Below are 23,921 nucleotides of genomic sequence, written 5' to 3'. Positions count from 1 at the left end.
AGGACCCAGATTCGAAATCCCGAGGTCGCCAGCTTGAACATGGGCTCACCAGCTTGAAAGCAGAGTTGCTGGCATGAGTGTGGGATCATTGACATGATCCCACTGTCACTGGCTTGAGCCCAAGGTTGCTGGCATGAGCAAGGGGTCACTGGTTCAGCTGGAGCCCCCCAACCTTGGTCAAGGCATGTATGACATGCAATCAATGAACAACTAAAGTGATGCAACCACAAGTTGATGCTTCTCATCTCCCTCCCTTCTTGTCTGTCTTCTCTGTCTCCATCTCTCTCTGTCACTAAAATAAAAACTGAAATTCAAAGGAGGTGAAAAATATTGCCAAAAACAGATTTTGTTTAAAAGACAGAGGTGATGCTATTAATTAAAGCAGAAAAAGAGACAACTTCAAAATGATAAAGGGTACAATTCACAATGAAGTCCTGCCATGAGTTACTCACAAGTAAAGCATAAAATAAAAACAAATGAAAAAACAACAAAAATGAAGCAGAAAAATAACAGAAAGTAGTGAGGGAAATTAAACACAATGGTAATGGAAAACTGTAACTTAGTTCTTTTGAGCTAATTATCTTTGAATCAGCAATGCAAGGACAATCAAGTGTTTCTCAACTATAATTGAAAGAGAAGGAACACCAGTAAAATAACATAGTGTATATTTTAAACATGCATATTACTGGGCTCCAATTCTTACTAAATCTGAACCACCTGACATGAAATTTGAGAGCCATTGTTTAATAAGATTGATTCAATAAGGCCCTGGCTGGTTGGCTCAGCGGTAGAGTGTCGGCCTGGCGTGCAGGAGTCACGGGTTCGATTCCCGGCCAGGGCACACAGGAGAAGCACCCATCTGCTTCTCCACCCCTCCCCCTCTCCTTCCTCTCTGTCTCTCTCTTCCCCTCCCGCAGCCAAGGCTCCATTGGAGCAAAGATGGCCCGGGCGCTGAGGATGGCTCTGTGGCCTCTGCCTCAGGCGCTAGAATGGCTCTGGATGCAACAGAGCGATGCCCCAGAGGGGCAGAGCATCACCCCCTGGTAGGCATGCCAGGTGGATCCCAGTCAGGCGCATGCGGGAGTCTGTCTGACTGCCTCCCCATTTCCAGCTTCAGAAAAATGAAAAATAAAATAAAATAAATTTAAAAAAAAAGATTGATTCAATAGATGAGCCAGATACCTAATCACAAAAGCAGAGAATACAGCTGCTTCTCAAGATCTCTAAAACACTTCTAAAACTTAGTCACATGGTAAACCTCAATAAATTTCAGATTCAAAACAGTAGACACATTTTCAAGCTACAGCATATTAAAAGCAGAAATTTAATTAAAAAAAATAAAGATGAAGGGCATCTATGAAAATCCTACAGTTAACATCACATTCCATGGTGAAAGACTGAATACTTTTCTCTAAGATAAGGAACAAAGCAAGGAAATCTGTTCTCAACACTCCCATTCAACATAGTACTGAAGGAGAGAGCCAGTGCAATAAGATAGGAAAAATAACTTGTATTTTTAAAAAGGAAGGAAGACATAGAAAAACCCAGAAGTTCAAAAAATATTATCCTCTCTCAAAATACTTTTCAGTCATAGAAATAAAAACAAAACTGTGGGGTTTTTTTTTAATGATCATAAAACCACATGTAAAAACAGAGCTAAATTTAAGCTCTCCTCTGGTAAATACCTCATCTTAATTGCTCCAATAATTCACATCTCAACTTAAATTCAGATGTTCAGAAAGGCCTTATCTGAGGTTGTTTCCTCTCTTATTATCTATTACAGCAGCATCCTGTTTTTGTGCTGCAAAGAATCTACCAAAAATTGCCCTAGCTGGATAGCTTGGTTGGTTAGAGCATCATCCCAAAGCACAGACGTTGCTGGTTCAATCTCCAGTCAAGGCACATACAGGAGATCAATGTTCCTGTCTCTCTCTCACTAAAATCAAACAATAATTTCTTTAAAAAAAAGAGTCTACCAAAATCTGTAACTATTTAATTAAAGTACTTGGTTACTTATTGAACAACTCTCCCTGCCCCTCACTCCATCATGGATCTGGCTACAGAACATGTAGGGCTAACTACAAAATGAAAACTTAGGGTACACTTTTCAAAATTATTAATATTGAGCCTGACTAGGCAGTGGCGCAGTGGATAAGAGCGTTGGACTGGGACGTGGAGGACCCAGGTTCAAAACCCCGAAATCACCAGCTTGAGTGAGGGCTCGTCTGGTTTGAGCAAAGCTCACCAGCTTGAGCCTAAGGTCACTGGCTTGAGCAAGGGGTCACTCAGTCTGCTGTAGTCCCCACGGTCAAGGCACATATGAGAAAGCAATCAATGAACAACTAAGGTGTCACAACAAAGAATTGATGCTTCTCATCTCTCTTCCTTCCTGTCTGTCCCTATCTGTCCCCCTCTCTCTGTCTCTGCCATAAAAAAAGAACAATATTATTAATACTGAGATGGATAGAGCAGAATTTTAAACCAGCCATAGAACCTTTCTGACAGCAGAGTCTTGGGCGACTGTACAGGTCACATGCTCGTGAAGCCACCCTGCTTCCTCATCACTGGAATATGTCTATCTTACATACAGCCACCGGGCACCACAGAGAGTTCAGATACTCTCTAAATACTTGTTGGCAGAAGGGAAAGATCAAAACTGAAAAATGGAACTCACAGCACCTCTAAGTCAACTATGCCTAAGAATATGGTGAAAGCCAGATACTTTCTCCAGAGAGCACATCTGTAGTCTCCAACACACACTCTGTATCCAGCTCATGGTTGTTTATGGAGTCCTTAAAGAGATTCATCCATCAACCCACTATGGGCTACACCAGGGGTAGTCAACCTTTTTATACCTACTGCCCACTTTTGTATCTGTTAGTAGTAAAATTTTCTAACCGCCCACCGGTTCCACAGTAATGGTGATTTATAAAGTAGGGAAGTAACTTTACTTTATAAAATTTATAAAGCAGAGTTACAGCAAGTTAAAGCATATAATAATAATTATTTACCAAGTACTTTATGTCAGATTTTTGCTGTTTGGCAGAATAAATCTTTATAAAACAACTTACTATAGTTAAATCTATCTTTTTATTTATACTTTGGTTGCTCCGCTACCGCCCATCATGAAAGCTGGAATGCCCACTAGTGGGCGGTAGGGACCAGGTTGACTACCACTGGTCTACACAGACCCCAGATAAGGGACCTCTCCTTTAACAAAAGGCAACTATATTCATGTGATCAGGTCCCACGTAAATTAATAAAGACCTGAACCTGCCTGACCAGGTTGTGGGGCAGTGGATAGAGCGTCGGACTGGGATGTGCAGGAACCAGGTTTGAGACCCCGAGGTCGCCAGCTTGAACACCAGGCTCATCTGGTTTGAGCAAAGCTCACCAGTTTGGACACAAGGTCGCTGGCTAGAGCAAGGGGTTCCTCGGTCTGCTGTAGCCCCATGGTCAAGGCACATATGAGAAAGCAATCAATGAACAACTAAGGTGTCGCGACGAAAACTAATGATTGATGCTTCTCATCTCTCTCCATTCCCGTCTGTCTGTCCCTATCTATCCTGCTCTCTGACTCTTTCTCTCTGTAAAATAAATAAGGAAGGAAGGAGAGGAGGGAGGGAGGGAGGGGAAAAAAAAGAAAAAAGAAAAGAAAGTAAGAAAGAAAAAAAGAAACAAACCTGACAGGCAACACTCCTCTTTAGCTCTAGGGAAAGGGGAAGATTCAGATGAGTTAGATGGCTTCTGAGGAAGAATGTAGAACACAGCTTCCCTAACCCTCCTAATGTGGCATTGGCTTTGTACAGGTTTCTCAAATTCAAATCTGGATTCCACTACTTTCTAGTGTGTGCCTTTGGGCAAGTTACCTTAATTCTGTTCACCTCCTGTATCATGGGGACAGGAAGAACTACTATCTCATGGGTTGTTGAAAAGGTTAAATGAAGAAACATAAGGCCTGACCTATGGTGGTGCAGTGGATAAAGCATTGACCTGGAACAGTGAGGTGGCCGGTTCAAAACCCTGGGCTTGCCTGGGATAAGGCACATATGGGAGTTGATGCTTTCTGCTCCTCCGCGCCCTCTCCCTCCCTCTTCCCTCTCTAAAGTGAATAAGTAATTAGTAATTTTTAAAATCTTTTTTAAAAAGAGAAAAAATAGAAACACAGTGCTGGAGCAGTATCAGGAATGCAGGAAGCACCAATAACAGTGAACAATGGCAATGACGATAATGTGTATCAGCACTCTTGGTCTCTACTCTGGCAAACACACCTCACAGTTGGGACTTTTCCCAGGCCACCAACAGTCACCTCACCTCTCCTTGTCCACTAAGTCCTTTTGCACTGTATCCCAGTCATCTTGGTACCCACAGTCCTCCCTAACTGGTCAATGAAACGGAATATCCCGTGGTGTTGTTTGATTCTTAATTATTGTAAAAATGATTCCAGAAATAGCAAAAGTTAAAAAAAATCACACATAATCACACAACCCTGACCAGTAAAGTTCATTTCTACATGTCCCTGTCCAGCCTTTGCCCATGTATGTATATATTTTAACTTTATAGGATAGAACTATGTATACTATTTTGCACCCTATTTTTCACATTGCTCCCCAAACACTTTCTGTCTTAACATACACTCTGTATTATATATAGTAGAGTGTGGGACAAGTCAGGACCTCACTAAAGACCAACAGCAGTGGGATAATTATGTAAAGTATTGAAAGATCTTTTTATTGAATAATTTTAGAGACAGAATTAGGAAGGGAGAAAGAGACAGAGAGAAATATTGATCTGTTGTTCCACTTCGTTGTGCATTCATAGGTTGCTTCTTATATGTGGCCCAACTTGGGGTTGAACCTGAAACCCTAGAGCATGGGGATGACACTCCAACCAGCTAAGCTACATGACCAGAGCTTGAAAGATTACTGAAACAAAAAGTTGAAACAGAATATCTTTTGATTCAACAACTCAATGTGATCATTCTTAGCAAAATCCCATTCCACGTTAGTATTCCAATTTATTGATCTTTTCTAAGAAAGTGGAACTCATTGAGCATAGCTCAGTGGCAATTTCCCCCACCACAAGGCTCCTCTGAGATCTAGATCTCAGAGCTTTTATTTAAGAATGTGGCATAAGCCTATCTTTTTTCAAGCAGGACATCAGAAGGGCAATGTCTAATCATACTTACTTGGTAGAGTGCTAAAAAAGTATTTTGCAGGGCAGCAAGCCAGCTCTAAAATGAAATAAAGTGGCTGCTCTGATAGAAAGCCTTCCCACAGGCAATGATTTTATAGGTTTTTTGACTAGTATGAGTTTTCTGATGAGTGACAAGAGAAGAACTCTGGCTAAATGCCTTTCCACACTCATCACAGCTATATGGTTTTTCTCCAGTGTGAGTTCTCTCATGCCTAATCCGGGAGGACCTCTGGCTAAAGGCTCTTCCACACTGATTACATTCATAGGGGTTCTCACCAGTGTGAGTTCGCTCATGCTGGTTAAGTGATGAGCGGTCACTGAAGGCCTTCCCACATTCATTACATGCATAGGGCTTCTCGCCGGTATGTGTTCGCTTGTGCAAGATCAGGTAAGAACTCTGGCAGAAGGATTTTCCACAGTCCTTGCATTTATAGGGTTTTTCCCCTGTGTGAATCCTCTGATGTTGGGTAAGAGAAGAAATCCTGTTGAAGGCTTTCCCACATTCACTGCATGCATAGGGCTTCTCTCCAGTATGAGTTCTCAAGTGTCGAGTGAAGTTTGAGCTGTGTGTAAAGGTCCTCCCACATTCCTGACATTCATATGGTCTTTCTCCTGTATGAATTCTCTGATGTTCACTCAGGGAATGCCTCCGGTTAAACACTTTCCCACAATGGAAACAATCATAACGCTTCTTCACCATATTAATTTCGTTGTGTATTGTAAGAGCCAGATCATGATAAAATGATTTCCTACTTTCAGCATATGTGGACGTTTGAGTTCTTTTGTGTTGCAAAAATGGACAATTTTGGCTGAGGTCTTTCCCACATTCATTACTTTCAAAGGGTCTCTGCTCTGTAGATCCCATATGATGATGGTTTAAGAATGGATCAGCTACTAAACACTTAATATCTAGGTCACAGTTATGGAAGTGTTTTCCTACAGAACCTCCCTGTGATAAAACAAAGTCTGTGCTCAGATTATAGCTTTCCCCAAATTCATGCCAGGCAGCAGCCTTCTCTCGAGCAAATGCCTTTGATTTGATGTACACCACTTGCCTCAAAAGCCTCTGGGGGTCTCCATGATTCTCTTCAAGTTGACTACAACCCAAGTTTTCTCTGGGGAGCTTTGTAATGTTCATCCCACCAGGCGGTTCTTCCCCCAAAACCACCTTCTTGTAAATTGACTCATCGCTTGTCAGTTCAGTCTCCCAATCTGAAATAAATTGAAGGGGCAAAAAAAAAAAATAATAATAATAATAAAACTTCTAACTTAAGAATGGTAGGACAGAAGTATCTCCAACATGTACAAGGGACTTGTAGATTCATGTTCAAGTGTCAGCTTTCAACACAGGGCAACAGCCAGAAAAATGAGAGATGGATCTGTAAGCTGGGGTGCTGAGGACAGGATGCAGCATAAAGTTTGATGATGGAGAAAAATGTACCTGTCGAATTGATTCACACAAAAGGGGGAATAAGAATGACTGAGAGAAATAACTTATCAAGAAAGGAGAGAGGAAAGAGATATAACTAGAGGCACAGATAGAATTGCTTCATGAAGGAAATGGGACATTCTTTCCTCTGCATCCAATAGGGGTAGAAGGGAGTATATGGTAGGAAAAGGTTGCTGAAGGATGAACCAAAGGTATCCAAGAAAGTGCCACCAAGAACCTCGGCCTTCTCCTTAATAATTATGGCCTCTGTGGAGAGATTTCTGACCTACAGTCCCTAGGACACTGTCTCCATCCCAAATTCTCATGCATGCCTGGTTCTCACCTGAATAGGCCTGGACAATTCCTCCCTGCCACCCCCTCCATCAACATGGCTTCTCCTTGCTCCAAGTGGAAAGACACCTGTGGCCGAAAGAGTGAACACCCTGACCATAGGAGAAGACTGGTGTCTTGAGAGGTTTGTGCTGGGGAAAACGTACCATCCTCAATGGCTGTATCAGTGCCCTGGTCCTTCAAGGCTTCCGAGAGAGACAAGAGCATGGCTGGAGAAATGACACGCTGACTCAGCTAAAATTTGTATCTTCTGAATTAAAAAACGGTGGCTCTTACACTTCCCCCAAAGACATACAAGTGGCCAGCAAGCCCATGCAAAGATGCTCCCCATCATTTGTCACTAGGAAAATGTAAATCAGAACCATAATAAAACACCAAAAAGACAACCCAATCAAAAAATGGACAGAGGACCTAAAGAGACATTTCTTTAAAGAGGACATATAGATGGCCCATAGACATAAAAAAAAATGCTCAACATCTCTAAACATCAGGAAAATACAAATCAAAACCACAGAGAAATATCATCTCACACCTGTCAAAATGGTCAAAATCAATAAATCCACAAAGGCCCTGGCCGGTTGGCTCAGTGGTAGAGTGTCGGCCTGGCGTGCAGGAGTCCCAGGTTCGATTCCCGGCCAGGGTACACAGGAGAAGCACCCATCTGCTTCTCCACCCCTCCCCCTCTCCTTCCCCTCCCGCAGCCAAGGCTCCATTGGAGCAAAGTTGGCCTGGGCCCTAAGGATGGCTCCAAGGCCTCTGCCTCAGGCACTAGAATGGCTCTGGTTGCAACAGAGCAATGCCCCAGCTGGGCAGAGCATCGCCCCCGGGTGGGCGTGCCAGGTGGATCCCGGTCGGGTGCATGTGGGAGTCTGTCTGACTGCCTCCCCGTTTCCAGCTTCGGAAAAATAAAAAATAAAAAAATAAAATAAATAAATCCACAAAAAAACAAGTGTTGGTGAGGATGTGGAGAAAAGGGAACCCTCCTGCACTGCTGGTGGGATTGCATATTGGTGCAGCCTCTGTGGGAAACAATATGGAGGTTCCTCTAAAAATTAAAAATAGAACTGCCATATGACCCAGCAATCCCACGTCTGGGTATTTATCTGAAGAAATCCAAAACACTAATTCAAAAGGATACATGCATGCCTATGTTCACTGCAGCATTATTTACAATAGCCAAAGTATGGAAGCAACCCAAGTGTCCACTGATAGACAAGTGGATAAAGATGTGATACATACATACAATGAAATTTTACATAGCCATAAAAAAGAGTGAAATCTTATCATTTGCAACAACGTGGATGGACCAATAGGATATTATGTGAAATGAAATTACTCAGACGAATACCATATGATTTCACTTGTATGTGGAATCTAAAGACCAAAACAAACAAATAAACAAAAGAGAAATAGACTTATAGAAATAGAAAACAAAGTGATGGCTGTCAAGAAAGACTGATGGTGCCGGGTGGATCCCGGTCGGGCGCATGCGGGAGTCTGTCTGACTGTCTCTCCCCGTTTCCAGCTTCAGAAAAAAAAAAAGACTGATGGTTATCAGATGGGAGGGGGCCTGGGGGACTGGATGAAAAGGTGAAGGGATTAAGAAGTACAAATTGGCAGTTACAAAGCAGTCCTGGGATGTAAAGTACAGCATAGGGAATACAGTAAACAATATTGTAATGACTGTGTATGGTGCCAGGTGGTACTAGACTTATCAGGGGATCACTTTATAAGTTATATAAATATCCAACCACTATGCTGTATACTTGAAACTAATATAATATTGAATGTCAATTACAATTGAAAATTAAAATAAAATTAACCCACAATACCTATTAGGATGGCTATAATTTTTTTTTAAAGAAAGTAAGTATTGGAGAGGATGTGGAGAAACTGGAACCTGCACACATTGTAAAATAAGGCAGCTGCTGTGGAAAACAGTCTGGAGTTTCCTTGAAAAGTTAAATAAATATGCCCCAGCAATTCCACTTCTGGTGCAGACCCAAAAGAATCAAAAGCAGGGACTCAGAGATATTTGCACATCATGTCCACAGCAGCAGGATTCATAATAGCCAAAAGGTAGAAGCAACCTAAGTGTCCATCAACAGATGAACAGATAAACACAATGTGGTCCGTCCATACAAGGGAATATTATTCAGCCTTAAAAAGGAAGGAAATTCCGACACCTGCTCCAGGATGGATGAGTACTGAGGACATTATGCTCAATGACATAAGCCAGACACAGAAAGACAAATGCTGTGTGATTCCACTCACAGGAGGTCCCTGGAGGAGTTAGAGCCATAGAGACAAGAAGCAGATGGCGAGTGCCAAGGACTGGGGGATGGGGAAAGGCAGTTAGTGTTTAATGGGTACAACGTTTCTGTTTGAGGTGATGAAAAGATTGTGGAAACAGATAGTACTAATGGTTATACAACATTGTAAATGTAATCACTGACACTGAATTATACTCTTAAAAAATTATTAAGAAGGCAAATTGTATGTCATGCATATTTTGTCATAAAAAAATTTTTTAGCCTGACCAGGCGGTGGCACAGTGGATAGAGCGTCAGACTGGGATGCCGAGGACCCAAGTTCGAGACCCCGAGGTCACCAGTTTGAGCGCGGGCTCATCTGGTTTGAGCAAAAGCTCACCAGCTTGGACCCAATGTCGCTGGTTCAAGCAAGGGGTTACTCAGTCTTGCTGAAGGCCTGTGGTCAAGGCACATATGAGAAAGCAATCAATGAACAACTAAGGTGTCGCAATGCGCAACGAAAAACTAATGATTGATGCTTCTCATCTCTCCGTTCCTGTCTGTCTGTCCCTGTCTATCCCTCTCTCTGACTCTCTCTCTCTGTCTCTATAAAAAAAAATTTTTTTTTAATTTATGGCTATTTACCTGGGCAGAAAAAGTACAAGTCCCTTGACTCTGGACTCAAGAGAAATCAGGGACCTTATAATGCCTAAACTAAGATATGCATTCCAATAGCAGCTCCAGCTATAATATACAGCTGGATATACAGAGGGTCCTCATAACATTGATGAGATGCCATAGGAACTTTTTTTTTTTTTTTGTATTTTTCTGAAGCTGGAAACAGGGAGAGACAGTCAGACAGACTCCCGCATGCGCCCGACCGGGATCCACCTGGCACACCCACCAGGGGGCGATGCTCTGCCCCTCCAGGGCGTCGCTCTGTTGCGACCAGAGCCACTCCAGCGCCTGGGGCAGAGGCCAAGGAGCCATCCCCAGCGCCCGGGCCATCTTTGCTCCAGTGGAGCCTGGGCTGCGGGAGGGGAAGAGAGAGACAGAGAGGAAGGAGAGGGGGAGGGGTGGAGAAGCAGATGGGCACTTCTCCTGTGTGCCCTGGCCAGGAATCAAACCCGGACTTCTGCACGCCAGGCTGACGCTCTACCACTGAGCCAACCAGCCAGGGCCAGGAACTTTTGTTTACATCAATTAGCCTATATAAAGTTGTTATATGGTTTTGTTATATGTCATTCTGCCACAGTTTCAAAACCTTCTTGATGATGTTATATAAGGACTTACCATATGGAAGAAATCAGGTTATTGTGTTGGATAAACCAGCAGACCATGAACCCAGATGGGCAGAACATGGCTGTATCAATAAACCCCCACTTTCTAACATAGCTCTTGACACACAGTAGATGCTAAATAAGGGTGACATGCTGAGCATGGGGGTGTATGATGCCGTCCTTACCCAGTGACGCCAGGTTCCTGCAGGTCTCCAGCATCACCTCTCTGTAGAGCTCCCTCTGAGCGCCATCCAGCAGCTCCCACTCCTCCTGGGAGAAGTCCATGGCCACATCCTGGAAGGTCACTGACTCCTAAAAGATCACATCAGTTTTGCTCAAGAAGCAACATCCTCATCCACGGTCACAGGAGTGAGGCTGAGGACGGGGGCACCAGAGTCAGATGGAGCAGAGTGCAAAGTCCAGAAGTCATACTCTAACTGCTAGCATCTTGTGGGTCCTTGTCTTTGCCTCACATTCACAGGAATGAACAGACCCTGGGCCTACGTTAACACAACAAGGACGGCCAGCACACAGGTCTGATGGAAATATTTTGCCCATTTCTTATTGAACTGGTGATTCTAAATCTGCAAATATGACATTTCCCCTTGAGAATCTTACCCCGTTTATTCTAAACATCTGTAGATCTGTGACTATGCCACTCCATGGCTATGGGATGGTTAGGTATATTACTGACATTCCTGGGAAACGACCTCCTTATCTGTCCAGTGGGAAGAACCACTGCAACCTCACAAGGTTGCAGCAAGGGCTAATTAGCTTATGCTGGTGAGGCATCTGTTATACATAAGGTCAGAGAAACTAGAAGCTATACCTAGCAATCCGGTGTGACCAAACGGACCCTGATTCCAAACTTAAGTTGGTAGAGACTGGTTCTCTGCTATGACTTAGGGTTGCATGTTACAAGGCAAAAAGGGAGCAAGAAGTGGGATTTGCTACCTGGCCCAACTCACTGAAATATGACAAGAGCATTGTTTGGGAAAAGGAGGGACAAAGGGATATGGTATGACCAATACTTGGTGCCTGGCTGGCTATTGTGGCATGAGTGGTATGAACTGGCCGCTGGGTGCTGTCTGTACCCAAAGGTAAAAATTACCTATGGAATTTGAAAACGAGAACTCCACCTCCAGGAAAATGGGCATGTTAGAGCACCTGGTTGTTTTCAGCCATTCTGCTGAAGTGGTAGGATTTATTATTTTTTAATGTTTATTTTATTGATTTTGGAGAGAGAGGTAGGGAGAGAGAGACAGGAACATTGATCTGTTCCTGTATGTGCCCTGACTGGGGACTGAATCAGCAACCTCCAAGCTTTGGGACGATGCTCTAACCAACTGAACCATCTGGGCTAAGTGGCAGGATTTTTAAAAAGCACAGTTCTGCCTGACCTGTGGTGGTGCAGTGGATAAAGCGTCAACCTGGAAACACTGAGGTTGCCAGTTCAAAACCCGGGGCTTGCCTGGTCAAGGCACATATGGGAGTTGATACTTACTGCTCCTCCCCCTTCTCTCTCTCTCTCTCTCCTCTCTATAATGAATAAATAAGATCTTAAAAAAAAAATTAAAAAAAAAAAAGACTAATGATGGATGCTTCTCATCTCTCTCCATTCCTGTCTGTCCCTATTTATCTGTCTCTGTAAAAAAAAAAAAATCCTCCAAGCGGAGGAGAAAGGGCTCAAACATTCCCAAAGGTGAGCTGTGAAGGAGACCAAATATATTCAATACTTCTGTCGCTCATTCCACCGCAGGAGGAAAAAGGGTTAAATTAGTTCCCAGGGTGGCAGCACATTTTATATAAAGCAGGGGGAAAGGCAGCTGCAGCTGCAGCCTCCCCTCTGGCCTCATCCCAGCTGCCTTCTTACCGGCCTTCAGTGTTAACCCCAAACTCACCACAAGGGTTTGAGTAAATTTGCAAGAAAATAAAAAGGAAAAAAACTATAATGGTTTTGTATTTTGTGGCTATCACATATGATGTATAATAAAAACAGTTTTACATTTATTAAATATAACACTTATATTATAATATAGATTATAAGAATACAAATATATATTATTTCCAAACAGTGAGATCATACCATTCAGGAAAACTAGAAAAAAAAGGGTTAGTGGGACACAACTTTTTGCTCTTCGCTGTCCAGTGAGCAGGTTAAAATGTAAACTCTTTAAATATTAAAACAAAATAAGTCTATCACTCATGATTTTTACTATGATTCATACCAATCGGAGTCTCAGACAACAATATGAAAAGACAGTCTCTGGATGGAGAACCACATTTGGAGTTTAAAGACAGCTCTGAGCTGCGAATGGGCTCTGGTGGATTCAGATGTGTGATGCGGGAGGCAGGGAACTTCCTGTGCCTGTTTGAGTGGGCCCTTCTGGACCCTGAGACAGACAAGAAGGGCCCACAGTCTGGCTTTGCAGCATTTCTGCTTCGCTGCTGCTGCAACACACACGCAGGCTGTGTTGGGGATCCTGAAGGTACAGAGCCTTACTGCCTGCACTGGCTCCGAGCTAGAACCGGACAGTGTTCCACTGCTTCGGCTTAGGGCCAGGCTAACCTGACAGCAGCTGTAAGCATAATGACCTGGACTTTGACTCAGGGACAGTGCCAATCTAGGACAACTCTCCAGGGGGCCCTAACTATAACAATATCATGGATGTTAGCTGGACAATCTGTTCACTTATAAACATCCACGGGGAAGGGCTTGTTCTCTGAGGAGACCACCTGTAACCAAGCTTTTAATCAGCTCAGTATTTCTTTTTTGAAAAAATTTTTATTGAGCCTGACCAGGCAGTGGCACAGTGGCTAGAGCATCAGACTGGGACCCAGGTTCGAAACCCTGAGGTCGCCAGTTTGAGCATGGGCTCTTCTGGCTTGAGCGTGGGGTCATAGACATGACCCCATGGTCGCTGGCTTGAGCCCAAAGGTCGCTAACTTGAGCAAGGGGTCACTCAGTCTGCTGTAGCCCCTTGGTCAAGGCACATATGAGAAAGCAATCAATGAACAAGTAAGGAGCCGCAACAAAGAATTGATGATTCTCGTCTCTCTCCCTTCCTGTCTGTCTGTCCCTCTCTCTGTCTCTGCCATAAAAAAAAAATTATTGGCCCTGGCCGGTTGGCTCAGCGGTAGAGCGTCGGCCTGGCATGCGGGGGACCCAGGTTCGATTCCGGGCCAGGGCACATAGGAGAGGCGCCCATTTACTTCTCCACCTCCCTCCCTCCTTCCTCTCTGTCTCTCTCTTCCCCTCCCGCAGCCAAGGCTCCATTGGAGCAAAGATGGCCTGGGCGCTGGGGATGGCTCCTTGGCCTCTGCCCCAGGCGCTAGAGTGGCTCTGGTCACGGCAGAGCGACGCCCCGGAGGGGCAGAGCATCGCCCCCTGGTGGGCAGAGCGGTGCCCCTGGTGGGCGTGCCGGGTGGATCCCGGTCGGGCGCATGCGGGAGCCTGTCTGACTGTCTCTCCCCGTTTCCAGCTTCAGAAAAATACAAAAAAAAAAAAAAATTATTGAATTTACTGGGAAGACATTGATTAATAAAATTATACAAGTTTCAAATGTACACTTCTGTAATATGTCATCAATATATTGTACTGTGTGTTCACCACCCTATGTCAACTCTCCTTCCATCACCATTATTCGCCCCTTTACCCTCTTCTCACTCCCTTCTCCTCTGGTAATCACCATACTGTTGTCTCTGAGGTTTTTTGGGGGGTGGTTAATCCCTTCACCTTTCAGCCAGCCCCACAATCTCCTCCCCTCTGACAGCTCTGTATCTCTGAGAAGACCAACTGCATTCCTGAACTTGTAGCTGCTGCCCAAAGCTGCAGGGTAAAGGAGAACCTGTCCACTCACTCCTGACTGAGCTGACGTCCCAACTGTCTGGGAGCTGCTAGTCCCCTCATCCTTCTGATAGATGCACCTCAGTAAGGCAGTTTCACTATTCAACACTGCTGTCCCCAGCCTTCAAAAGGCTTACTCAGCCTTAAAAACGAAGGACATTCTGACATCTGCGAGGATGCAGATGAACCTTGAGGACATTATGCTCAGTGAAATAAACCAGACATAAAAGGGCAAATGCTGTGTGAATCCACTCATAGGAGGTCCCTATAGGAGTCAGATCCATAGAGACAAAAAGTAGAATTGTGGGTGCCAGGGGCTGGGGGTGGGGTGGGGAGATAGTGCTTAATAGGGACAGAGTTTCAGTTTGGGAAAGTGAGACAGTTTTGGAGTTAGATGGGGATGATAGCTGCACAACAATGTGGATGTGCTTACTGCCACTGAGTTATGCATGTAACAAGGTTAAAATGGTGAATTTTATGTTATATATATTTTACCACAATTTAAAAGTTTAAGAGTATGGTGCTTTCCTGGGTGGGCTGTCCCTGCTCTATGGGGAAAGATGCCAGATCTTCAGGACTCAGAGATGCTCCCAGCCCTAGAAATGAAGCACAGGTTTCTTGTAGGGAAAGGCATGCTGGGTATAGTTCATGTCAGTCCCTGTACTTACAAGGAGCATGAGAACCTGGACTCAGACATTCATGTGGAATTCTCCCTCCTTTCCCACACAGCAGGGGGGCTCCCTTCTCTAACAAGGAACTTGTTTCTGGTATATATATATATGTTCCCTCCAGGTGCCTTTTAGGGTAGAAGGAAGTTTCCACTCACCTGGGGCGAAGGGAGCAGGCATCCAGCAGCCATCCTCTCCTCTTGGGAAAATGCAGGTTTCTGAGCAGACAGAGCTACAAGAGGAGAAAGATAGTGAAGACCAGACCCAGGCTTGTCCCCAAACCCCAGAACCTGCACTGACTCTCCATGCAGTAAAAATTTAAAAAAAGAGCGTGTAACTATTGACTGACCCAAAATTCAATAACTAATAGCCCACTGTTAACTGGAAGCCTTATTAAGTTGATTAACACATATTTTGTATGTTATATGTGTTCTCATAATAAAGGAAGCTACAGAAAACAAAATGTTATTTTTTAAAAATATTGTTCAATTAATGATTTATTTATTTTTATTAATTCATTCCAGAGAGGAGAGTGAGAGAGACAGAGAGAGAGAGAGAGAGACAGAGAGAGAGAGAGAGAAAGGGAGGAGGAGCAGGAAGCACCAACTCCCACACGTGCCCTGACCAGACAAGTGCAGGGCTTCGAACCAGTGACCTCAGCATTCCAGGCCGATGCCCCATCCACTGCGCCACCACAGGTCAGGCCGAAAACAAAATGTTATTAAGAAAATCGTAAAAAATACATTTAGGCCCTGACCGGTTGGCTCAGTGGTAAAGCGTCGGCCCAGCATGTGGAAGTCCCGGGTTCGATTCCTGGCCAGGGCACACAGAAGCGCCCACCTGCTTCTCCACCCTTCCCTCTCTCCTTTCTCTCTGTATCTCTCTTCCTCTCCCGCAGCTAAGGCTCCATTAGAGCAAAGCTGGCCCGGGCGCTGAGGACGGCTCCATGGCCTCCGCCTCAGGCGATAGAATGGCTCCAATTGCAGCGGAGCAATGTCCCAAAGGGACCGATCATCGCCCCCTGGTGAGAATGCCGGGTGGATCCCAGTCGGGCGCATGTGGGTGGGTGTCTGTCTGCCTCCCTCCTGCTTCTCACTTTGAAAGATACAAAAAAAAAAAAAAGAAAAGAACACCAACACCAATAAGAAAAAAAAAGAAAAAAATACACTTACAGTATTGTATGTATTTATTTTTAAAAACCCATGCATAAATGGACCCTCATAGTTCAAACCTGTGTTGTTCAAGAGTCAACTGGATAGTCACATTTTGAGGTTCTGGATGGATATGAAATTCAAGGGACACCATTCGATCCAGTATGACCTTCTGTACCCACATTCTGGAAGGCTCCCTTCTGACCCTCACAGGTGCCCACCCCTTGCAGTTCTCAGATTTTCTCTCCCTTCCAGGCTCTCACTTCATCTCCGTACTATCTTCTGCCAAACTCCCCTGACCCTGCAGCCAGAAGCATCCAGATGGCCTGGCCCATGTTACTTGTGAGAAAGGGGAACATACGGCCCTGAAAGCCTGTGGGAGAGTCGAGCTCCCCACATCCCCATAGAGCTGCCTTCCCTTTCAGGGAAAGGGCTGGCACCTCTGCTCAGGGACAGGCTCTCTCCATGAGCAGACTTTAGTCAGACCCAATTTTAGGAAGAATTCTGCCAAAGTGGTTGGTTAATCGAGAATCCTCCACCCTTCTGATCACTCTTGATACCTAGTAGGGTTCCTCACCCACCACTACCCAGGCAATGTTGGATCACTCCACCTGTGGCAAAAATCCTGTGAGCTAGTATAGCCAGAACCCCCTGACATTTCCTCTTAGCAATTTTCCACGCACTGACCCCACCTGCTCTTTGGCTCTAAGTCCCCACTTGTCACTCAACTTGGAGTTGAGTCTACCTTCTGGAGTCTGGGTGTCCTGGTCCCTCTCTACCTTTAAGAGTAAATGAGCCTGACCAGGCGGTGGCATAGTGGATAAAGCGTCGGACTGGGAGCAGAAGACCCAGGTTCGAGACTCCTAGGTCGCCAGCTTGGGCCCAGGCTCATCTGGTTCGAGCAAGGCTCACCAGCTTGAGCCCAAGGTCGCTAGCTTGAGCAAGAGTTCACTCGGTCTGTTGTAGTCCCCCAATCAAGGCACATATGGGCAAGCAATCAATGAACAACTAAGGAGCTGCAAGGAAGAATTGATGCTTCTCATCTCTCTCCTTTCCCGTCTGTCCCTTCTGTCTCTCTCTCTCTCTCTCTCTCTCTCTCTCTCTCTCTCACACACACACACACACACACACACACACACACACACAAGAGTAAATGAGCCCTGGTCGAACGGCTCAGTTGGTTAGAGCATCCTCCGGAAGTACAGAGGTTGCTGGTTTGATCTCCGGTCAGGGCACAGACAGGAACAGATTGAGATTCCTGTCTCTGTCTCTCTCTTCCTCTCTCTAAAATAAATAAAATAATCATTTTTAAAAAAATAGTAAATGGCCTGACCAGGTGGTGGCGCAGTGGATAGAGCATCGGACTGGGATGCAGATGACCCAGGTTCGAGACCTAGAGGTCGCCAGCTTGAGCGCGGGTTCATCTGGTTAGAGCAATAAAAAGCCCACCAGCTTGAACCCAAGGTCGCTGGCTCCAGCAAGGGGTTACTCGGTCTGCTGAAGGCCCGCAGTCAAGGCACATATGAGAAAGCAATAAAAGAACAACTAAGGTGTCGCAATGTGCAATGAAGAACTAATGATTGATGCTTCTCATCTCTCTCCATTCTTGTCTGTCTGTCCCTGTCTATCCCTCTCTCTGACTCACTCTCTGTCTCTGTAAAAAAATAAACACATTTTTAAAAAAATTAAAAAAATAAATAAAAAATAAAAATTCTTAAAAAAAAATAGTAAATGAGTTTCCACCCTGGCCTGGTGGCTCAATTGATTAAAGCATCAGCTGGACATGCCATGCCAAGGTTGATGGTTCCATTCCTGGTCAGGGCACATAAAAGAATCAACCAATGATGCCATGAATGAGTATAACAACAAATCTATGTTTCTCTCTCTGTCCCTTTCTTTCTCTCTCTCTCCTTTCCTTTCCGATTACCAGTGAATTAAAAGAAAATAAATAAGTAAATGAGTTTTGGCCTTGGGCGGGTTATTTCAGTCGGTTAGAGGGTCCTCCAGAAACACCAAGGTTGTAGGATGGATCCCCAATCTGGGCACATATGGGAAGTGACCAATGAATGCACAACTAAGTGCAACAAGAAATGAACATGTTTCCTGTAAAATCGATGGACAATGGGGGAAGGTCACATGGGGAACCTGGAAACTTTGGCTAGGACCGCCCACAACCAAACCCACCAAAAGAAACTTCCCAGGAGTCCTTGAGAAAAAAGCGACTGTCAGCCAATGAGATTGCGCTAGGTCATATTAGCCCTACTTCCCTAGAAGACGCCTTTAAATTTGCCCACGCGGTTTCTCCATGCGTGATTTTGCTGACCTCCATCTTCAGGGCCAGTGAATCTCCACCGAGAAATGCTCTGTACTAAATAAAGCCTTTACTATTCCACACTGGGTGGCTACACCCCTTCCTTCTAGGCGGGGGGGAGGGGGGGGGGATACCTTACATTTTCCTCTCCCCTTTCTCCTGTCTAAAATCAATCAACTAAAAAGAGAGTGAAAGTGGATTTTCTCCACTCCCTTTTAAAAATCAGCCTTTGGGAGCTACACTCACTTCATAACAGAGTTTGCCCCCAAGGGTCTGTCACCTAAGGTCTTTTTTCTGAGAGTAAAGGCCAGATTTTGCCATTCTGGATGCTGGGCGGCCTTGGACAAGATTCCCAGCCTCTCTGGCTCTCCTCCTGCCGCCCCCAGAGTGATATGTGGCGCAAACCCCAACGGGGCACCCAATGCCACCCGTCCCGTCTCCGCCCACATAACGTCCTGCGTGGAGCCAGGTTCTGGGTCCGAAATGCCTCTGGCCACTTACAACTGGGAGCGCGGCCCCGACGCGGGTGTCCCAACTCTGAGGCCACAGGTGTGGGCTCAGGTGATACTTAGAGCGCAGTGATCCTGCGGGTCCTGCCGCAGCGTGGGCGCTCCATGCAGCCTATTCTGAGTACCCCACACTACTCCACCTCTGGGCCGCCCGGACGGAAGTCCCCCAACCCAGCCCCGTCTGCTCACAGTTATCTCAAGCCGCCGGCATCACCGCCCCGTTTTGCGCGCCCAGGCACTGCGCCTGCGCACCCCAAGCTCACACACTACAAGTCCCAGTGGCTCCCCTCGTTACTCTGCGTCCTTCTGGGAGCAGTGAATTGAGCCACAGCGCCCTCTCCTGGCAAGCGATATCTACGCCTGAGGCTACACACAATCACCGACCCCAAACTCATGCATCTCCTGTGCTTAAATGAGAAAACTTAATACTATATATTTAGCATGATAACTGCGAGACAAAGATAAAGTCTTGGCATTAAAATAATAATGATTATTATTACAATTTATTTTAAAATTATGAAAATACACAATCCACCCTGGTCAGTTGGCTCAGTGGTAGAGCTTCGCCTGGCTTTTGGATGTCCCGGGTTCAATTCCCATCCCAGTCAGGGCACCTAGGAGAAGTGACCATCTGCTTCTCCACCCTTCCTTTTCCCCATTTTCTCTATCTCTCTCTTCTCTTCCCTCAGCCATGCCTCGTTGGAGCAAGTTGGCCCCGGGCACTGAGGATAGCTCAAAGGCCTCGCCTGAAGCGCTATTCCATTTTGGAGCTATGGAGCACCACCGCCCTGTAGAGAGGGGGCTGGTTGGGTGGATCCTGGTCAGGGCACATGAAGAAGTCTGTCTCTCTGCCTCCCCGCTTCTCACTTAAGAAAAAAAAATTTTTGTGTGTGTGTATTTTTCTGAAGCTGGAAATGGGGAGGCAGTCAGACAGACTCCCACATACGCCCAACCGGGATCTACCCGGCATGCCCACCAGGGGGCGATGCTCTGCCCATCTGGGGCGTTGCTCTGTTGCAACCAGAGCCATTCTAGCACCTGAGACAGAGGCCATAGAGCCATCCTCAGTGCCCGGGCCAACTCTGCTCCAATGGAGCCTTGGCTGCGGGAGGGTAAGAGAGAGACAGAGAGGAAGGAGAGGGGGAGGGGTGGAGAAGCAGATGGGCGCTTCTCCTGTGTGCCCTGGCCGGGAATCGAACCCGGACTCCTGCACACCAGGCCGACGCTCTACCACTGAGCCAACCGGCCAGGGCTAAGAAAAAAAATTTTTTTTTTTTTTAAAGCTTTAAATCAACTCATGAAACAGAAGGCACAGTATTTTTTTTTATTATTTTATTTATTCATTTTAGAGAGGAGAGAGAGAGGGAGAGAAAGACAGAGAGAGAGAGAGGAGAGAGAGACAGGGGGGAGGAGCTGGAAGCATCAACTCCCATATGTGCCTTGACCAGGCAAGCCCAGGGTTTCCAACCGGCGACCTCAGCATTTCCAGGTCGACGCTTTATCCACTGTGCCACCACAGGTCAGGCACAAGAAAAAATTTTTTAAAAAGAAAATATATAATCATTCATTATATATTTGGCAAATTGTTTGAAATATTAGCATATTTGTTAATAATATTCAGTTAAAATCATAAATATCATAATTGGTATATTAATACATTATAGATCAGGGGTCAGGAACTTTTTGGCTGAGACAGCCATGAATGCCACATATTTTAAAATGTAATTCCGTGAGAGCCATACAATATGTTTAACACTAAATACTGTACAAGTAAATGTGTGCATTTTATGTAAGACCAACACTTTTTTTTTTTTTTTTTTTTTTTCTTTTCTGAAGCTGGAAACGGGGAGAGACAGTCAGACAGACTCCCGCATGCGCCCGACCGGGATCCACCCGGCACGCCCACCAGGGGCGACGCTCTGCCCACCAGGGGGCGATGCTCTGTCCCTCCGGGGGGTCGCTCTGCCACGACCAGAGCCACTTTAGCGCCTGGGGCAGAGGCCAAGGAGCCATCCCCAGCGCCCGGGCCATCTTTGCTCCAATGGAGCCTCGGCTGCGGGAGGGGAAGAGAGAGACAGAGAGGAAGGGGGGGTGGTGGAGAAGCAACTGGGCGCTTCTCCTATGTGCCCTGGCCGGGAATCGAACCCGGGTCCCCCGCATGCCAGGCCGACGCTCTACCGCTGAAGACCAACACTTTTAAAGTACCATAAGTCTCTAAATTCTTTTTTTTTTTTTTTTTTGTATTTTTCTGACGCTGGAAACGGGGAGAGACAGTCAGACTCCCGCATGCGCCCGACCGGGATCCACCTGGCATGCCCACCAGGGGCGACACTCTGCCCACCAGGGGGCGATGCTCTGCCCCTCCGGGGCGTCGCTCTGCCGCGACCAGAGCCACTCTAACGCCTGGGGCAGAGGCCAAGAAGCCATCCCCAGAGCCCGGGCCATCCTTGCTCCAATGGAGCCTTGGCTGCGGGAGGGGAAGAGAGAGACAGAGAGGAAGGAGGGGGGGTGGGGGTGGAGAAGCAAATGGGTGCTTCTCCTATGTGCCCTGGCAGGGAATCGAACCCGGGTCCCCCGCACGCCAGGCCGACGCTCTACTGCTGAGCCAACCGGCCAGGGCCTCTGAATTCTTTTTAATAACGTTGTTATGCTGTTGCTAACCAATGATGAATAAAGTACTTCTTATCATTAATGCAACTTCTGGTGCTGCATGGTTTTGCTGATGGCTTTGTAGTCTGGTTGATATGTGGTGAGGTTAAGCTTCATGCAGGCATTGAGACTTCCATCGGTTTAACGTGATGGTAGGTTGGTCTTAAAGTTCTTTAGATGTGAGAAAGACTGCTCACATGCATACGTAGAGCCAAACATTGTCAGTACAGCAATACTCACACGCTGCAGTGTGTGGTATGTGACGGGAAGCAAGTTCTAAGTTTTGACAATCAGCTGGTCTGTGGGTTGAAGTTTTTTCATTTCTCCCCATTTGTGTTTGCTCACCAACTCTGCTTGCTGTCGTGCAAGTCTTTCCAAATCTTCATTCAGTGACTTGAATTTATTCACCCACATGTTTGAGACCTTCAGGTCAGCAGCTTGTACCTCAAAATCTCTGACGAAGACACTGGGGATGTAACTCAGGTCGGCGCTGTCCACTGCACACTCGTGTGGATGGGTGATGAACTTAAAAAGACAAGTGCGCTCACAAAATTCTCCAAAGCGCACTTTGAATGACTGCAGGAGATTAGATGTGAAGCCCGCTAGCTGCTGGAGATCAAAATGTTGAGCAGGGTCACTTGCTGTGAATGCATCTTTAAACTCTCCCAGTTTTTCAAAGTGTAGTAAATGACCTGTTTCAATGTCGGCGATGAAGAGTTCCAGCTTATTTTCAAATGCAAACACTGCTTGTTGAAGGGATAAGACTGTATTTCCAATGCCTTGCATTTTCACATTGAGCTGGTTCAGATGTTCAGTCATGTCCACGAGATAGAACTTCAGGAGCACTCAGTGTTAGCTAAGTCAGAATGCTTGACATTTTTCATTTCAAGAAAAGTCCAGATTTCGCTCAGACAAGCCGTGAAAAGGCTGAGCACCTTCCCTCTTGACAACCAATGTGTATTGCTGTGCAGAAGCAGACCAGATAATTATTCCCAACTTCATCCAGCAATGTTTTAAACTGGCAATCATTTAAAACTCGGGCAACGCCCTGGCCTGTTGGCTCAGCGGTAGAGCGTTGGCCTGGCGTGCGGGAGTCCTGGGTTTGATTCCCGGCCAGGGCACACAGGAGAAGCGCCCATCTGCTTCTCCACTGCTCCCCTTCTCCTTCCTCTCCTTCCTCTCTGTCTCTCTCTTCCCCTTCCGCAGCCAAGGCTCCATTGGAGCAAAGTTTGCCCGGGTGCTGAGGATGGCTCTGTGGCCTCTGCCTCAGGCGCTAGAATGGCTCTGGATGCAACAGAGCGACGCCCCAGATGGGCAGAGCATCGCCCTCTGGTGGGCATGCCGGGTGGATCCCGGGTGGGCGCATGCGGGAGTCTGTCTGACTGCCTTCCTGTTTCCAGCTTTGGAAAAATGAAAAAAAAAAATTAAAACTCGGGCAACAATAAAGTTGACCACCTGAATGACTAGCGACATCACCTCACCAAGCTACTTGCCACACATCTGAGCACAAAGCACCTCCTGATATAGGGTGCAGTGCAAACTTAGGATGGGTCTCTTTTCATGTTCACAAAGAAGTGCTATATGAATCCTTTGTTTTTCCCCACCATGCACGGAGCACCATCAGTACACACCGAAATAAGTTTATCCATTGGTAGAATTTTTTTCTTCAGCGAACTCAGTGAAAGACTTGAATAAATCCTCCCCTCTTGTTGTCTCCTTCATAGGCAAAACAGCAAGACTTTCCTCATGTAGTGTGTCACCAACAGCATACCTTCCAATCACGCTGAACTGGGATAAATGGCTTATGTCTGTTGACTCATCCAAAGAGACAGAAAAGAATGGTGCTGCATTTATGTCCTTCACTTGTGTTGCCTCAATTTGATTTGCCATCATGATGGTACGATCGTGAACAGTTCTTGCCTACAGAGGCATGTCTTTTATTTGTTTGATTATCTTATCTTTATCCGAAAAGTCATCAAAAAGTTCATTGGCAACATCAAGCATGAATGTTTTGGCATACTCCACATCTATGAATGGCTTTCCATTTCTCACAATTGCTAAAGCCCCAGCAAAGCTAGCCAAATTCCAGTCACCTTGTTAGGTCCAAACACGGAGTTGCTGCTGACTAGCTTGCACTCTGCACAGATCTTGAAATGCTTTCTTCCTGCTGTCCCCTGCTGGTATTTTGATGCAAATGTAGCATGGCGTGTGTCAAAGTGCCGCTTTATATATATTTGACCGTTTCATCGATGTAATTTTATCATTGCATATTAGACAC

General features: G+C 45.8%; 1 protein-coding gene across 2 annotated transcripts; it reads right to left on the bottom strand.

The window, feature by feature from the left end:
- Positions 1-3,160: 3,160 nt before the first annotated feature.
- Positions 3,161-19,222, bottom strand: ZNF554 (zinc finger protein 554). 2 transcript variants are annotated; one of them, XM_066343194.1, is made up of 4 exons: positions 19,184-19,222; positions 15,182-15,255; positions 10,694-10,820; positions 3,161-6,408 (listed from the first exon to the last, which is right to left on the bottom strand). In XM_066343194.1, the coding sequence occupies exons 2-4, from the start codon at positions 15,212-15,214 to the stop codon at positions 5,234-5,236; spliced, it is 1,335 nt and encodes a 444-aa protein (XP_066199291.1). In that variant the 5' UTR covers positions 15,215-15,255; positions 19,184-19,222; the 3' UTR covers positions 3,161-5,233. The 2 variants fall into 2 exon arrangements, with proteins under 2 accessions (XP_066199291.1, XP_066199300.1); XM_066343203.1 differs by lacking the exon at positions 19,184-19,222 and adding an exon at positions 18,987-19,160.
- Positions 19,223-23,921: the final 4,699 nt, after the last annotated feature.

Source organism: Saccopteryx leptura, chromosome 1, assembly GCF_036850995.1.
Source record: "Saccopteryx leptura isolate mSacLep1 chromosome 1, mSacLep1_pri_phased_curated, whole genome shotgun sequence".
Classification (NCBI taxonomy): domain Eukaryota; kingdom Metazoa; phylum Chordata; class Mammalia; order Chiroptera; family Emballonuridae; genus Saccopteryx; species Saccopteryx leptura.
The sequence above is the reverse complement of the archived record's forward strand: the minus strand, read 5'-3'. Positions and strand labels throughout refer to the sequence as shown.